At 33.4% G+C, this 15,095-nt stretch overlaps 1 protein-coding gene across 1 annotated transcript in view; it reads left to right on the forward strand.

Moving 5' to 3' along the window:
- AXDND1 (axonemal dynein light chain domain containing 1) overlaps nt 1-15,095 on the forward strand; it is a 142,975-nt gene that overhangs the window by 43,470 nt on the left and 84,410 nt on the right. Inside the window, exons 9-11 of the mRNA XM_063105917.1 lie at nt 3,413-3,553; nt 4,258-4,362; nt 10,435-10,555. Of these exons, the coding sequence (XP_062961987.1) occupies nt 3,413-3,553; nt 4,258-4,362; nt 10,435-10,555 (367 nt within the window). The remainder of the gene's footprint in view (nt 1-3,412; nt 3,554-4,257; nt 4,363-10,434; nt 10,556-15,095) is intronic.

The following is a 15,095-nucleotide window of genomic DNA, read 5'->3' on the forward strand; positions in this document are numbered from 1 at the left end:
GTCTGTAAGGTCCATTTGGTCTATAATGCAGTTTAAATCAAATGTCTGCTGATTTTCTGTCCAGATGATCTGTCCAATGCTGAGAGTGGGGTGTTGAAGTCCTCTGCTATTATTGAATTAGAGTGTATCTCTCCCTTTAAATCTAATAATATTTCTATATGTATCTGGATGCTCCAATGTTGGGTGCATATATATTTATAATTGTTATATCCTCTTGCTGAATTGAGCTCTTTAACATTATATAATGACCTTCTTTGTCTCTTTTTACAGTTATTGACTTGAAGTCTGTTTTATCTTATATAAGTACAGCTACTCCTGTTTGATTTTGGTTTCTGTTTTCATGGAATATGTTTTTCTATCTCTTCACTTTCAGTCTATGTGTGTCTTTATAGGTGAAATGGGTTTCTTGAAGGCAGCATATAGCTGGGTGTTGGTTCTTTTATTGCATTCAGCCAGTCTATATCTTCTAATTGTGGAATTTAGTCTGTTTACATTCAAGGTTATTATTGATAGATGAGGACTTATTCCTGTCATTTTGTTGATAGTTTTCTGGTTGTTTTGTATATCTTTTGTTCCTTTCTTCCTCTCATTGTTTATCATTATAGTTTGTTGATTTTCTGTAGCGATAAATGTTGATTCCTTTGTCTTTCCCATTTGTATACTTGCTTTACTAGTGAATTTTATTATCTTACATGTTTTTGTGATGGTAGTTTTTCTTCCTTTCACTTTCAGTTGTAGGACTTCCTGGAGCATTTCTTGTAAGGCCAGGCAAGTGGTGATGAATTCTCTCAGTTTTTGCTTGTTTGTGAAAAATTTTATTTCTCCTTTATTCCTCAAGGATAGCTTTGCTGGGTTCAGTATTCTTGGCTGGCAATTTTTTCCTTTGAGCACTTTGAATATATCATCCCATTCTCTCCTGGCCTGTAAGGTTTCTGCTAAGAAATCTGCTGTTAGTCTAATGGGAATTCCTTTATATGTGACCTGATGCTTTTCTCTCGCTGTTTTCCAAATTCTCTTTGTCTTTTACTTTTGACATTTTGACTATAATGTGCCTTGGAGAAGACCTTTTTGGGTTGAATCTATGTGGGGATCTTTGAGCTTCCTGGAGCTGTATGTCCAGAGTGCATAGCTTCAGCTCCTGCCCAAGGGGAAGGGGCATAGCTGCACTTGGGAAGGGGTATAACAGCTTCTCACAGCTCAGGTTGGGGATGTTGATTCAATGGCAGCTTCATCTCTGGGATGAAGGGGTGTCACTCACCCCCAGAGTAAGACACCCTCCACCAGCAGTTCCAGTTCCAAGGTGGCATAGTGCAGTAGCTGCACAGACCACAGAGGGTGGGGCAGAGTGTCAGCTCCTCTAGGGGAGCAAAACTGTGTGGACTCCAGATAGCTCCTTCAGCTTGGCTTAGTGCCTTTGAGGACTGCCACGGTTCCCAGTGGTGAGGCCTGTGGGTTTCCAAGGTATTCATGAGGACTACTGAAGTTTTCTTGATCACCTTTTCCCTGAAGGAAGAAGTTGCTCCTTGTTCCAAGCTGCTCCTGGCTGAGGGAGGGGTGGTGGAGGCCTGGTGTTTCCTTCCATTCTCTGTGGCTATCCTGAGTTTCTGTGCTCACTAGCATTTCTGTTATTCCTCTGATGCTTCAGTGCTCTCCTTTAGTTATTTTTGTCAAAATGTAGTTGTTTGTTCATTGGTTTGTTTGTCTTTGTGGGAGAGATGAGAGGTAGGGTTGGCCATCTTGCTCTGCCCTAATCTGTTTTCCTTTTTATGGATACTGGGCTATTTCCAGTTTGGGGCTACTGTAGATAAAGCTACCATAAATGTTCTTGTATGAGTCTTTTCATGACAATATGTTTTCATTTCTAAGATAAATACCTAGGAGTGGGATTGCTGGTTCATAGGGTAGGTGTAAGTTTATTTTATAAGAAATTGTCATACCTTGTCCCAAAGTGGTTGTATCATTATGTAGTCCCACTAACAATGTATTAGAGTTCTGGTTGTTCTACATTTTTGTCAACATTTGGTATTGTAAATCTTTTTAATTCTAGCCATTCCAATGAGTGAGTACTAGTATGTCATTATGGTTTTAACTTGTATTTCCCTGCCAATTAATGATGTTGAGCACTTTCCCATGAGTTTATTGGCCATATTGTGTGTGTGTGTGTGTGTGTGTGTGTGTGTGTGTGTGTGTGTGTGTGTGTGTGTGTGTGTGAGAATTGTCTCTTCAAATCTTTTTGACTATTTTAAAATTGCATTTGCTTCCTTCTAGAATCCAGGCTTCATGCAGTAGTCCTATGCTTGCCCAGGTCTCCCACTTTGAAGTGGGTCAAGGTCTCATCTCTGGGTCCTAGTGTTGTTATTTTTCCTTGGGGAAACCCTGACCTTGACTTTGTTTACTGAATGCTGCATACAATTCCCAATCCATTCTTAGCTGACTGTTTTTTGTTTGTTTGTTTGTTTTTCATTCCTGGAGACTTCTATTTCTTCCTACACACCCAATAATGCTTTGAAAAAGTATGCTCATCTAAAGATTTAGTTGTATTGTAATGGAAAGACCCTTCAGAGTATCTAGTCCCTATATTGCCAGGAGGAGAAGTCCAAAAGAAGATGTTTTTTAAATTGATACTTTCCAATGTATGAACTGAATATTGAACTGATTCTTCAAGTGTTTACTTAAAAGTTACCTTAGTGTTTAAGCAAGGGCTGGACAATTCTTTCTGTTAGTGGGTAAGAGATTAGACTAAATGATCAGTTCAACTCAAAGACACTACAATTTTAGGGCCTCAGGGTTATGATATTATAAAACCTAGATCACTCTCAATATAAATGAAGATTACTCAGTTTGGTATTTATAATTATAAATTATTATTTATAAAATATTTTGATTATTCCCAAATATTTTATTTACTTTTATTCAGAAGCAAAATAAATGACTTTTTTTGTATTTAAGGTCTTTATTTTTAAAAAGTTGGCATCATTTTACATTTGATCAATTTGAAAAAAGTGATTTTATTCATGAATTCAACTATTTATAAAAATCTCACTATATTCATGGCACTCTGTTAGACGTTATAAAGATACAAATATGTAAGACGAGGTTCCTATCCTTACAGAGCTTATAATACAGACAAAGAAATAAAACAAGCCCTTATTTTTGTTTTACATCTCAGATATTATATTCCAAATAATTATAGCTCTGTTTACAATTCTCCACAATTGTTCATTCACTTGTATGAGCATGATAGGAAAACATAGCCTAGATCCCTTTCTTTTTCTATCTTGTTCTTCCCACATATCTTTTGTGAATATTAGTTTACTATTTCTTTCCCTGACATACTTGCTGTCTTGCATATTTCCTGGCTCCCTTTGCTTTCCTTCTGTATGATGTCTTGCTTTCCTTCTTTTTCATGCAGAGAGAGGTATGTACAAATGATTGACCAGATTGCCCGGCAGATGATTGACTTCTACAAGGACTTGGTAACTCAGCGAATGATTGACCAGCGGATTTTAGAAGAATTGTATAATTTCAAGCATGTTATTGAAGAACTGACTAGGTAAACACTGTGATTATCCTAAACAGAAAGTAAAAGTCAAAGTTATGTCTCTAAAATAGTAAAAAATATTCAGGGAAAGCGTAATGGTTAAACGTGAAGACTCTTTTGCCTTTTCATATTTAGCAAGAGAACAAAAAGAACTGGATATAGTTGTAGATTTGGATGTAAATAAATGGGTTACACAGGTTAACACAAATCTAAGGCTCTCTATATATGTGCGAAGGAAAAAATTCTTACTCTTCCTTCTACGATACAGATTCTTATCTTATTCAGGTTTAGAGAGCAGTGTCATGATTATAGATGTTAAGTTTTAAATCCTAAAGAGAAATAACTGTTATACAGCAATCAAGATTAGTGATCATCTTACCTTGTGGCAAGATGATTAGTAATAAGAAGAAAGAGGACAAGATAGGCATATCAGAAAGTGGAGTAGAGCAGCATGGAGGGCTTGCCTGTCAGCATCTGCCTCCACTCTACTCTAGAGGATCCCTCCTACCTCTATATCTTCTTTCTGTCTTTTCTTGCCAACCCGATTTCATTGTCAAACTTGGAAAGATTCCATTCAGAATATACACTAGATTTATTGATAAGGTGGAAAAACTAAGACAGGAAGTACACATAATAACTGAGAAGATGCCTGAGTTCCCGTATAGAAACTTTTTAGAAGACATCAGCTATGAGTTTTACATTTCTTTTAATTTCAGGGAACTGTGTTTGGTTCAGGCACATGACGTGAAATTAACAAAGGAAGCAGAGAAGGCCCACAAGGATTTGGCACAAGCTCTTTTAGATGCAGAAAAGAATGCCAAGTGAGTTGTTTAAAGTTCGTGTAGTTTATATAGGGGAAAGAGGAAAAGCTTATATTACGTCTTAAATAATGTATATGATACTAACTTCTTGAATTTTAGAAACACATATAGCTTATTTTATCTGAATTTAGTTGATTTCTCATTCTGGGTGGAAAGAAAATAAAACATGGTCTTTCTCTTGGAGACAGATTGTTGGTTTCAGCATTAATCATTTGTAAAATTGGGATTATAATGTTTCCTACCTCATAGGGTTATTATGAGGATTAAAGGAGTTAATATAAGCACTTAGAATGGTGCCTGGCACCTAGTCAGTGCTATGACAGTATGAGATATTATTCTTATTCTAGTTCCTTTTTATGAAGTTTTATACATATGAAATATTTCAAACATTCAAAAAGATAAAACATTATAATGAACACTCATATACCCTCCATCCTGAATTACTAAATGTTAGTTATTATGTCATACTTGCTTCACCCCTTTTCTTAGGAAACAAAATCTTATAGAAACATTTGAAGGTTTTTTTTTTTTAATATCTCTCTCCATTCTCCTTCCCTCTCCAGAGTTAATCACTAGTTAGCAGTTGTTACGTAACTTTTTTGTATTTCACCACAACTTATGTATCAAAAAACAATAGTTTTTTCATATATTTTTAAAATTTGCTTTACCATGTACTATGTTTTGAGATCTTTCCATTATAATGCATATAGAATAAATTAATTTATCTTTACTGCTGTAAAATATTAAATCATATGACTAAATTACAATTTATACATCCATTCCTCAATAGGAATAGATTTTTCAATTAGTAATACTAAAATAATAATACCTAACATTTATTGAGCACTTAACAATATTCCAGTCAGTATGTTAAGTACTTTACATATATTAACTCCTCTAGGCACTGTTGTAATATACATTTTGTAAATGTCTTCACATGTGAGGGTTTTCCATGGATGTATACCTTGAAGTGGAATTACTGGGTGGTAGAATATGCATAGTGTTGTCCTTGCTAGGCGTTGCCAAAATGTTCCTCAAAGTGATTGTACCAGTGTATCAGTGCATGAGAGCTCCCACTTGCCCATATCTTTTATCAATCTGCTGGGTAGGAACGGGCATCTGGTTTTTGTTGGCATCTTCCTAATTAGTGGTGTAGGTGAGTCTGGTTCTTTTTTAGATTTTAGCGACTTTATTATGGTCTTAATGTTTTTATTCTATCTCAGGGGTTAGCAAACTTTTTCTGTAAAGGGCCAGATAGTGAGATATGGTTTCTGATTGCTAGAGGCTCTTATATATATATCTGATTACATTTTAATTTTTTATTCAGTTAATTAAAATAATATTATTACAGAAGTTATACATGTACCTTGTAAAAAAATTAAAAATACAAACAAGCAAAAATGAAGAAAAAAAATCACAATGTTACCACCGATAGACTACTACTGTAAATACCTTAGTGTATATTTTTGTGATCTTGTTTCTATGTACATGTGCTCTGATGTATATGTATTTGTTAAATCAAAGTTATATAGTAACACTGTTTTACAGCCATGTTTTTTTTAGTCAAGAATCTCTATTTCAGTAAATTTTCACTTCATGAATTACCCAGGTCATATTCAAATTTTCCCAATTGTTCATAAATGTCTTTTATTGTTGGGTTGTCCAATCTAGTTCCCACTCTAGGACCACACCTTGCATCTTGTTTTGTATCTCTTTTAATCCAGTCTATTCCTGTTTTTTTTTTTCACTCATTGAAGATTGACTATGTTTTTTAAATGTCAAGAAAAAACAAATGTATACAGAATCTAAATTCAAAAATGTATTCTTACTTTTATTCTGTTTTATTCTTTACTAGAATGAGAGACAGGGGATACTTTATTCATTTTTTCCCTGTTATGCTTGTATATACTGTTGTTTCCTGTAGCTGATTTACATTTCTTGCCTTCCCAGATAACTATTCTATACTTAGTCCCCTATCCTCATACCACCTGTCTCTCCATTCTCTTTCTTAGCTGATGATCTTGCTTTCTAAAAGGAAGCAGCAAACAGAAGAGAACTCAAGCTCTCATCCTCACACTTACCCACCCACCTGCCTTTGTGCCCATACATTCTATTCTCCCTTCTGTTATTATAAACTGCTCCTTTCTAAGGCCAATCTCTCCATTTGTCTACTATCATATCCCCTCTTACTTGAGATATTTTCAGCAAATATTTTTTTGTTCCTTTTGCATCAATTTTCCCATCTTCAACTGATTAGTCCCATCAGTATACAAATATGCTATAACTACCTCCTTCTTAAAAACAAAACAACAAACAAAAATATCCCCAAATCTCTTAGAAGTGCACATCCCCTTACAGGTATAGCGTCATTTCTCTGTTCACCTTACAGAAAACTAATTCAAAAAGTTGTGATACTCATTGTCTTCTTTGTTTTCTCTCCTCCCATTATCTCTTGAACCCACTCCAATCAGTCTTTCATTTGCATCATTCCACTAAACTGCATTTGTCAAAGTCACCAGTGACCTTCATATTGCCAATCTAGTGGTCAATTCTCAATTCTTGTTTAACTTGATTTACCAGCAGCATTTGTCACAATTGATCAGTTGCTCTTACTTGAAGCAATGTCTTTGGGTGTATTATACTCGCCTGGTTTGCCTTCTACTTTACTGGTTCTACCTTCTTACCGATAGCCCTTGCAAGTTCCTTTTCATCTTACCAATTTCTAAATATTGGCGTGCACATTCCTTGGACCTTTTCTGTATTTATGCTCCCTAGATGAATCCATTCAGTGTTCTGGAATTAAATGCCATCATCTGTACACTCTCAGCTCACAAATTTGTATTGCCAGCTTCAATCTTCTACCTTCATTCCAGATTCATATTGTCAACAGTCTTAATATTTCTTTTTTTTTTTTTTTTTTTTGTGACCAGTAAGGGATCGCAACCCTCAGCACAGTGTTGCCTGCACCACGCTCAGCCAGTGAGCGCACCGGCCATCCCTGTATAGGATCTGAACCCGCGGCCTTGGCGCTACTAGCACCGCACTCTCCCGAGTGAGCCATGGGGCCAGCCCGTCTTAATATTTCTAATTAGATGCCTAACATGCCCAAACTGAATATCTGCTCTTACCATCCAAACCTGCTTCCCCATTGTAGAGCTAGGGCTAGGGTCTGGACCTCACAGACCCCTCGAGCCCATTCACAGGCAGGTCTACAAGCTAGGTAACTGGCAAAAAGGTCCTTGGAACCTTGGTTGAAGAAGGAATAGTCTTTATTCAGCACACACAACACTATGAGCTAAGCAGTCCACAGAGAAACTCAACTGCTAGACTGCTACAGGCAAAGTCTAAAGAAAAACCGACACTGAGCACCTGCCAGCAGAGTAAACATGCTCTATTTTTATTTTTATTTTTATTTTTATTTATTTATTTATTTATTTATTTATTTTAAAAGATGACCGGTAAGGGGATCTTAACCCTTGATTTGGTGTTGTCAGCACCACGCTCAGCCAGTGAGTGAACTGGCCATCCGTATATGGGGTCCGAACCCAGGGCCTTGGTGTTATCAGCACCGCACTCTCCTGAGTGAGCCACAGGTCGGCCCAACATGCTCTATTTTTAGACATGAGATCTGCGCCCAGCTCTGCTTCACTAACTCAAGAACACACAATAGCAATGAACTAAAAAGATACATTGGCACTCATGTGCACTAACTCCACCCACACACCACTTGTTAATTAGAAATGTTGAGGAAGCCTGACTAAATTATCCTATTTTCCCCACATCCATACTCTTTCATGTCTCAGCTAATGACGACTCCATCCTTTTAGTTTCTCAGAAACTAACAAAAATCTTGGAGTCATCCTTGATCCCTTTCTTTTACATCTCTTCATCAGCAAATTTCATACACTCTCCTTTCATAATATATCCGGAATCTTAACTACTATCATTTTCATCTCTTCTCTGGGCTACTTCAATAAGCTCTGGATGGCCTTTTTACTTTTGCCTTTATGCTACTTTATTCAAAACACACCAGCCAACATGATCTACTTTAACTGAGAAAATGCCATCTTTCTGCTCAAAATTGTACAGTACTTGCCATCTCAGAGTAAAAAGCAATGTTTTTTTTTTTTAAATGGCTTAACAGGCATGCAAATCAAGTACAATGTATTTTGAGAAGTAAAATTAAATTAAATTAAAATAAAATAGAATAAAATGGCTTACAAGGCACATCATTTTAGAATTTCTCGGATTCTTTATTTTAGACATACTGGCCTTTGTACTATTTCTTGATTACATGAGAATCCTCTTCCCCCAGAGAGCTGTGTAGTTTCCTCCCTCCCTCCTTCAGATCTTTGCTCAAATGCCATTTTCTCAATAAGATCTTTCCTGATACCCCTATTTAAAATTGTAATATACCTCATACTCTCAATCCCTTTCCCCTGACTTATTTTTATCCATAACCATATCACTACTTAATATGTTATGTTTGACTATTTATTTGTTTATCATCTTTCCCACTAAACTTTGTAAGGGCAAGGATTTTTTTGTTTTGTTTTGTTTTGTTTTGAACAGTACCTGCCATAGAGTGTGCACTAAACAGATATTTGTTGAATGAATTAAAAAAACAAAGTAGAACTCCTTTTGTGCTAATGACCATTGTAAGAACAAAACATTTTCTAAAACCAGTGAAGAAGTGATGGAAAGGGAAAAAGAAATCTTGTTTTCTTTGAAGTTGGTATTTCTGACATGGGATGGTTTATTTATTTTTTTGTAATTAGAAATTTTTAGTAATACTTTTTTCTCAAAATAACTGATGATTTAATTGAAAATTTGGAAAACATGGAAACACAAATAGAAAATAAAAAAGTCATAATTCTTTTAGAGTTAGCTGCTATTAGTATTTTGATATATTTCGTTCACCCTTCTATGTATTTTTTTTAATAAAAATGAGATCAAGCTGAATGCATAATTTTATTTTTTTTTGATATTTTCATTTTATATTATAACATAAAAAAATTTTCCATGTGCCAAAGTATTAAGAACATAATCTTTAATTAGCTGCAGAGTGTTTTCATCATAGAACTACATCATATTTTATATGGCCAATCTCTTGTTGTTGGACATTGAGATTATCTCTGAATTTTGTGCTTTTGCTGTTATAAATTAGGGTCATTAATTCCTTTTTTAAAAATTGAGGTCTATTTTTCAGACAGTAAGTTGCCCAAACCTTGAGTATAGCTCAGTGAATATTTGTATATGTATTCACCTGTATAAATTTCTTCTTAGTTATTTTGAACAAATGGAAACTTCCAAATAGGATGAGGCTTCAAGAACTGATGTGGTTGTTCCTGACTTTCACTAAAACTAGAAGAATTCTACATCACTGGTCTTTAATTCTTACAGCAAAGTTACAATCCCACAGGAGGAAGTGTTTCAAAAGATTTGTGAAATGCTGCTTGTCAGTTTACAACATTTGTGTTTGTCTCTAATCTCAGAAGGGCTTTTAATTCTAGAAGCTTCAGAAGGAAAAGATATGTTTTGGTAGACATGAAGAAACAATAGTTAAGAAAAAGGTACTTAATTATACTTAAGCTTTTGGGGGTTGGGAAAAATTTTTCTTTAATCTCATACTAATTATATATACTTTAAAAATTTAGTGGATTACAATTATTGAGCTTAATGCCTCTAATGAAAAATCCTAGGTCTATAAACAAAGAAGCTTAACAATAAAATTACTATATTACTGGTACTTGTATTCTGAATTTTCATTAGATATGGTGCTATTATATCATTGGAATATCATACTATGAAAATTCTAGTGAATAAGATGAAAAATGTTTAGAGCAGAGAAATTATGTTGAACTTTTTACTTTCACTAAGACTTTTGTAAGATTTATAAATGAAATGTAAATTTTTTTCTTCTATTTTACTGTACATGAGTATTATCAACATATCCAGAAATTATACCATAATTACATTATGATAAGTTTTAAAGGAACAGATTGCCTATCTTAGAACTAAGTTCTTTTTAAAAAATGTGTCTATATAACTGTTGCTTGATTTTTCTTTTAGAATTGTAGAAGAATACCATGACTTATACACATTACAAAGAGGAAGGATGGAGAATGATATTAAACAGTTAATGGCAGAAAGAGATATCTGGAGCTCAGCCACATATGAATTGGCCCTAAAGGTTGGTTCATCTGGATTTACAACTCAAACTTTTTTTTGGCTAAATTTTTATTTTATAATTTTCAATAATCTAAACAAAAATTCCAAAAAAATGAAGATGTGTATTTATTGATGAATAATATGGCTTTTGTTGGCCTTCAAAAGGGAAAGTTAAATTTTTTTCTTTTCTTTTCTCTGTTGAGTGCCTAGCTATTACACAATTAAGGGCTTTTTTTTTTTTTCCCACCAGAAACTATGAAATATGAACAAGAATTCTTTTTCTGTTGTTTGGGAACATTTTAAAAATTTCAACTTAAATTTATACTAATAATAAGCTAGGAAAGGTGATCCTTGTTTTTTCACATTATGTAATTGTATTAGAATCACCAGACATCACACTCTGGTTCTGTTTTCTTGGTATACAAGATGACAAGTGAATTAAAATATGGTAGCCTGTGGACCATTATAGCAATGCTTTCGGGAAATAGCAAAGTTTCGCATTATTCTATATTTCTAAAATGTTTACTTGTTTATTGGCTATTCTAACATCTGGGACTTATAGTGAATTATGACCCTCAACAGATTAAAAAATTGGTTCAATTGGATTGATTCAATGGTCCACTGGTGGCAGATCACAGGGTTCTCCATGGAGCTATCCTGCATTAATATATCTACATTAGAGTTCTGTATTAGACTCTGCCCTGTCTAAGTAGCTTGTCAATTATTTGGATGGAAATGTGGAAGACATCCCTGTCAACATGTGCAGATGTTGCAAAACTAGAGAGAAAGCTGGATAGAGAAAACAAGACTTTTTTTAGGAAAATATTTACTTATTAGAAATCTAGATTATTAATGGGGGCATGCTAGAAACATTGCTATTCAGGAGAAGTGAAAGGATTTCAGCTATTCCCAGAGGTCCTAATTCAGATAATAAAATGCAAATAAAATCAAGAGGTATAAGTACTGAAAAAGCTTTAAAATTACTATTTGTTGATGATGCAATTATCTACCCAGAAAACTGGAAAAAGTCTATTTAAATAATTAGCCTCTGATAAGGCAGCTGGATATTAGATGAATATACAAAAACTAACAGATACTCTCTATACCAATAGTAAACAATTAGAAATGCAAAGAGGGAATAAACTTAACAAGAAAGGAAGAAATACTATATGTTGAAAACTCTAAAACTTTGCTAAAGAACTTAAAAGAAAACAATAAAAGAAGAGCTATATTATATATTGCTGGTTGAGAATAATCAATATCGTATAGATATTAGGTCTCTCCAAATTAATCTGTAAGTTCAATATAATTCTGTTAAAAATGTCAATAACTATCTTATTTTTAGGAATTTGGCAAGTTGATTATAAAGTCCATCTTGAAAAATCTGAACATGAAAATAATAAAACAATTTAAAAGAAGATTAATAAGAAATAATTTGTCCTTCTAGATTTCAAAATGTATTATAAAGTAAAAGTTACTAAGGATGTGGTAACTTGGTAAGAATAGATAAATACAGAATAAACAGATAAATAAAGAATTGATGAAAGGACAGAATAGAAAGTTGAGAAATAGACTCATGGGATATTCAAATTGGACTGGCACAAGTGATTATCTAATTGTTAAAAAATTTAGATCGCTACATCATGAAAAAGGTTACATAAGAAGTAAAACTCAGAATGGATTAAATATTTAAATGTGAAAACAATGAAACTATAAATATATTAGAGTAAATTATATGAGAATATTTTTAAAATATTGAAATGAGGAAACTCTTTCTAAGCATAACATGAAACCTTGAAGTTAAAAACTTTCATGTAGTGACAGTCACCAGAAATAAAGCAAATAATAGACTCCAAGAATATGTTGGTACCTCATATAACAAGCAGTTAATATTATTAAAGTTATCTACTAAATAAATTTTAAAAGTAAAAATAATCCAGTAAAACAATAGGCAAAGAATATGAGTAGATAATGCAGAGCAAGAAATTCAACGGTCTAATATAAAAATAACAACCTTACCAATAATCATTAAAATGGAAAATAAAGAATAATTAGATACCATTTTTAGCTTAGCAGATTAGCAAATATTAAATGATAAACAGGACACTTTCATGTACTGTTGACGGAGCTATAAATTGGTATAGCCTTTTTGGAGATTTTTATAAGAGCTAACAATATTTTAAATTTGTACCCCTTTGACCAAGCAATCCCACTGGCAAGAATCCATTCCTGAGAAAAACTGGTACAAGTGAATAAGGATATGAATGTTCAGCATTGCATATGATTACAAAAAAAATACTCAGATAATCTAAATATCCATCAGTAAGGAAATAAGTTATAGTTATCCAAATGATGGAATACTAAGCAGTCCTTTAAAAGAATGTTGTAGACATGTATGTACTTGGAAAAATATCTGTAAGTGAAAGAAGCAGCAAGTTTTAGAATAGGATATTATAAAAGTCTACATACATTTAGTTAAAGCTATCACAAGTATATAAAAAACTATACATGTGTAGTTTGTGTATGCAAACACAAAAAGATTTTACTGTTGAACATCAAATTAATAACACTGATTATCTTTGGTGAGTTGAATTTTAGGGCGAGGAGAGTGGTGGAAATTTTAAATTTTTACTTTGTGCTTCTGTATTGTTTGACTTTATTTTAACAATTACGTATTGTTTTTTGTCTAAGAAAGGTAAGTTTTGAGGATCTGCTTTTCCTTAAGCAAACTTTGTGCACCTATTATGTATCATACATTATGCTATATACAGTTGGTGAAACAAAAATAAGACAAAGTTCCTGCCCTTAAAAACTTAAGAGATTCAAATTATCTCAGCAATCTAGAATGATGGGCTTATTCAGACAAACGAAATGTTAGTAGGGATAAATGAATAGATTACTCTTATTAATATGGTTATTATTAATAATTGCCATGATTAATGTTGTTATAAAACAGCAGCAACTATCATTTATTCAGTTATTACTGTGTGTCAGATATTTTGCTAAGGGAATAATTACCATAGTTTTTGTAATAATGCCATGAAGTAGGACTATCATTACCCACATTTTTCAGATGAGGAAACTGGGACTCAAAGAAGTAATTTGCGCAACCTCACACGGCTAATAAATGGTTAACCTAGCAAGTCTAATTCTAGAGCTTGAACTCCCAATTACCATGCTACACTGTCTTCAAGGACAAGTAGACAAAATTCAGGGCAACCACCTAAAGGGGGGGGGGGACCCAGTGTAAGAATAGTGTAAATGAAAAAAAGATCTGTGACATTGAAATGACTGTGAATTGGCTATAAGGTGACTGCATGAGATAGTTCTTAAAATAATACTAGACTCTTACAAGATTAGGAGTAAAGAAGTAAAGAAAATAGGAGATAATAGTTCCATTTTCCTCTGGGATGGTCAGACCTTGTCTAGGGCACAATGTTCCATCCTGATGCAGAATTTTAAAAGGGACATTAACATAGTCAGAGGAAACAATCATGACAGTAAATATATAAGAAACAAATCTAGCAAGGCATGTTCAGTAGGAAAAAAAAGAAAAGTCAGCTCCCTCACAGTAAAAGTATTTAAACAGTAGACAGGGGCTAGCCTATTAGCTCAGTTCATTAGAGAATGGTGTTATAACAGTAAGGTCAAGGGTTTGGATCCCAGTACCCATCAGCCACCAATAATAATAATAACAACAATAATAATAATGTATAAAAAATAAACAGTAGAGAACTGACTCCTGGTAGAGGTTTCTATAAAAGAGTACCTTGCATTGATGGGACTTTGTGTGAGATTAAAGTCCCTTTCAACCAGAAGCGACAACTCCCTGAAAATAAGGACTTTGTCTCTTTCGTTCATGGCTATATTCACAGTGTCTAGAACAGTCAATTATTAAATGATTATACAATTGATATCCTTTCAGGAGTTCTATGAGGTCAAAACTAATTTCATCAAAACACTAAGATGTAGGATTTGGATTCTCATACTAGCCAGCCACCAGGGGAGAAAACAAAAACAAAAACTAATATATTAGTTTTTTTCACTCTCATTCTCTTGAGTATGTGGTAGCTTTTTCTAGAAGCTACATGACATGGGATTTTTCAACAGATTGAATGCAGAAGCAAATATAAGAATCCAGCTCTATTCGTTTAAGGCAGACATTAAAGATATTTGTAAAAGTATAAAACAATGGCATTCTTTTCACTCATTTTTTTGAAAAATATTTTTTCATAAAAATGTTATTTATGTTTACATAATGGGTTTATTAATGTTATGTGTAAGTGAATCAATAAATATATATTTTTTAAATGTTAGTTTAATTTTCAGTCCAGAAAATACTGATAGATACAATCCACATAAATAAAAGCACTTTGGAATCCCCAATAATTTTTTAGTGTAAAGCAGTCTTAGATCAAATTGTTTGAGAACCTCTGCTATAAACTATACTTTAATTTGGTTCCAGTTCAGTAGTTTTAGAAAAAATGAATTTGTGATTCAAATTAGTTAATGATTTAAACAAGAAAATTTGGTTAAGTTAATGAGTCAATGAAAAATTGATA

This window comes from Cynocephalus volans, chromosome 8 (genome assembly GCF_027409185.1).
Source record: "Cynocephalus volans isolate mCynVol1 chromosome 8, mCynVol1.pri, whole genome shotgun sequence".
NCBI classification, from domain to species: Eukaryota; Metazoa; Chordata; class Mammalia; order Dermoptera; family Cynocephalidae; genus Cynocephalus; species Cynocephalus volans.